Source organism: Miscanthus floridulus, unplaced genomic scaffold, assembly GCF_019320115.1.
Source record: "Miscanthus floridulus cultivar M001 unplaced genomic scaffold, ASM1932011v1 fs_365_5, whole genome shotgun sequence".
NCBI lineage: Eukaryota > Viridiplantae > Streptophyta > Magnoliopsida > Poales > Poaceae > Miscanthus > Miscanthus floridulus.
In genome coordinates, this window is record NW_027096651.1 from 106,494 (window position 1) to 109,679 (window position 3,186).

The window sequence follows — 3,186 nt, forward strand, 5'->3', positions numbered from 1 at the left end:
AAAAGAGTTCTACCTCTAGTTTTTTTTTTTTTTGAGCAAAAGTTCTACCTCTAGTTATTTTGAGCAACTAGTTCTAGTGTGTACTATCGTGTTGCAGAACCGATTGCAAGCCCGGCCCATGAAGCAGGGCAGCTGCTTGCCCACCGGTGGGGCAGTGGGCCTCTAGTATGGAAAATGTGGCGCGGTTCGATGACAACAACACGTCGAAGGCAGGCACGCGCAGAGACCGAGCTCAGACGACGCGACCAGACCAACGGCCGAGATCAGAGCAGCGACAGCGAGGTCGGCGGCGATGGACAGGCTCGTGACGTCGATGGTCTTCTGCGAGGCTGGCAATATCTTTTAGCGCACGAGGAGACACGGTAGCAAGGAGGAGCCGAGGACGGATGGGCTCGGGTGCTCGACAGAGGCAAGAGGCAGGCAAGGCACCGAGCAGATAGATAAACACACATGGGGCACATGGGGTGGTGACTTGTCTTGTCTTGGACCTTTTGTCTTGTCTTGGACAAGTCAACACAGGCAAAATGACTTTTCCAAGCCAGCTTTTGCACCTTCTGAGCTACTACCACTCCACCGTCGCCAGGTCGGCGGACCGGCGCCGAAAACCTTTACCCCGTTGGCTCGGCTGATAGATCATGAATGAGGCCTTGTTTAGGTTGCAAGTTTTTTCACTCTCTTCATCACATCAAATTTTTGGACATATGTATAAAGTATTAAATGTAGATAAAAAATAATTAATTATATAGCTTGATTGTAAATTACGAGACGAATCTTTTGAATCTAGTTAGGTCATGATTGGACAATAATTGTCAAATACAAACGAAAGTGTTACAGTGTTAAATACTGATTCCTAACCCTAATCTAAACAAGGTCTGAAAGTATTGTTGACTGATTTGTTTGTAAGCTAAATCAACAGGACACGTTAGTTGTTTTTTTCTCCAAGGTTGGAGTGCCATGAACAGGCCATTGATCGACTGATTGATTCCCGCCTTGCGGCACACCGAAAAAGAGGGCAGACATCCACGTCCCACCCAGTACCGCGCTCGGGCCCTGTCTGCTGCCGACCACACGGCACGGCACCCGGGCGGTGGCCTGCCGCCTGCCCCAACCCCAACCCCAACCCCAACCCAACCGAACCGACGGACCCAGCGCCACCTGAAACCCCTCCAAGTGTCGCCTGCCCGTGGTGACCACGTTTCGCCGCCGTGGAGGTTCTTTTGCGCTATGCTGGAGTAGGAGTACGTAGTCCGAACGGGCTTGACCGGCTCAGCGTGAGTTCGCGTCGGGCCGTCGGGGTCAGCGGCTCAGCGCGCGTCAGGGCCACCTCACCTGCCGCCTTCACGTCGCTTGCCTGCCGTGCGCGAGTCGTGCTCGGACCGGGTCCGCGCCCGCCCCGGAACTTTCCCTGCCGCGCGCGCCACGGCTCCGTCCGTCCCTTCTCCCACGCGGACACGGCTCCTTTAAAACACCAGCAAGGGCGCACACACCAAAGTACCAAACGCAACTGCAGGAGCGCATCAGAATCCACCACCAAGGACTCGGTCAGTTCCCAAGAAGCAAAAGGAGCTCCACATCCGATTCTGATCTGCTGCAGCTGCTGCCGTCGTCCGTGACCATGGACAAGATCCTGGCCTTCTCCATCCTGAGCTCGTCTCCGGCGGACATCTCAGCGGCCGGGTTCTTCTCCACCAGGCTGTCGTGGAGGACCTCCGCCGCCGGAAAGCCTCAGACGCCTCAGGCGGACACGGCACCGCCGAAGCAGGAGAAGGCCGCCGAGCAGCGGGGCTCATCGCCGGCCCCGGCGGCGGAGCGCGAGCGGGAGGCGCGGCCGCGGTTCGCGCCGGAGTTCGACGGGCTCAACTGCTTCGAGTCCATAGTCTCCTTCTGAATTACGTATGATGGACTTTGAGGCTCCGCGTGTTCGAATTCATTCTTTGTCTTCTAATTTTGGGTTGTCGCTGAGTGAAGCGACGAGTAATCTGTACAGAGCTTCTGTATACCGCGTCCTATTGGATGGATCATCATACGTTCGCTTGATTTTGTTATAGGATTTGATGCGTCTTCTTCGGTCTTCCGTTGTGGCTTGTTACAAAATCTCACTCGGAAGAGCAACTTTGAACTTGAATTCCCTCGAAAGAGCAACTTTTTTTGAACTTGAATTCCCTCGAAAGAGCAGCTTTAAAATTGAATTTGGGGGGGTTCCCATGAACATGATCGCGACACTGAAGCTGCTCTGTTCCTCCTGTTCATACTTCTTTGAAGGAACTGATGATGGCTCCTCTTCCCCGAGGCTCCATTCGCGTGTCCTTAAATCCGGCTTGATCCGTTTCTTTTTTTTTATCCGAAACAGTATTTTTCTCTAACAGATTCATCCAAATTTCTCCAGAATATACCATTTAGATGACTGTAGGGGAAAAGAGAGAGAGAAACAGAGGATATGCTTTTGTTCTGTGCTGGTTGGAGGTCACGTCCTCACATGGATCATGATGGATGGGATGATCCATTTCAGCACGGGACGAATATACCATTTAGATTACTGTATGTAGTACTTAAACAAACTCGTTTCGTCATAAACAAACCTGTGCTAGCGCGTACGGAGTACACGTTACCCCCAGCCCCAGCCGAACAGGCGCAATGAAACTGACGCATGCGCTGTCGTGCCTCGTGACCAGCCATGAAACAGAACGGACGGTTCGGCTTGGCCTCATCATCCATCGTTGGTATCTTCCCCCGGAGGCGAGCTCGCATGTCGCACATTATTATCTAGTAGAGGAGGAGTCAAGGCTGGAAGCCAAAGACTGTGCACTTAAAATCAGCCAAAGACTGCCGCGGCGGCGGCCTGCTGGTCGTCGGCGCCCCTCCGCCACGACAGCCGCGCCCAGCTCCCGCCGAAGCGTTGGCACGCTGGGTTGCCACGTTGTCACGTTGAGAGCTACGGAGTAAGTTAGGAATGTGGACAGGTGTGTGTAATGGGCTGCAACCTGGAAGTAAAAGAGGCTCTAGGCCATGTTTAGTTACGTGCAGAATCGGCGCCGCCAAACTTTCGGGTTCTGTAGTGCATTGTAGCGTTTTGTTTGTATTTGGTAATAATTGTCCAATCGTTGACTAATTAGGCTCAAAACGTTCGTCTTGCAAAGTACAACCAAACTGTGTAATTAGTTTTTGATTTCGTCAATATTTAGTACT

At 52.7% G+C, this 3,186-nt stretch overlaps 1 protein-coding gene across 1 annotated transcript; it reads left to right on the plus strand.

The window, feature by feature from the left end:
• Positions 1 to 1,476: 1,476 nt before the first annotated feature.
• LOC136531526 (uncharacterized) lies at positions 1,477 to 2,074 on the plus strand. Its single transcript, XM_066524176.1, has one exon. It carries the CDS (start codon positions 1,616 to 1,618, stop codon positions 1,886 to 1,888), a length of 273 nt encoding a protein of 90 aa, XP_066380273.1. The 5' UTR covers positions 1,477 to 1,615; the 3' UTR covers positions 1,889 to 2,074.
• The last annotated feature ends 1,112 nt before the right edge of the window (positions 2,075 to 3,186 follow it).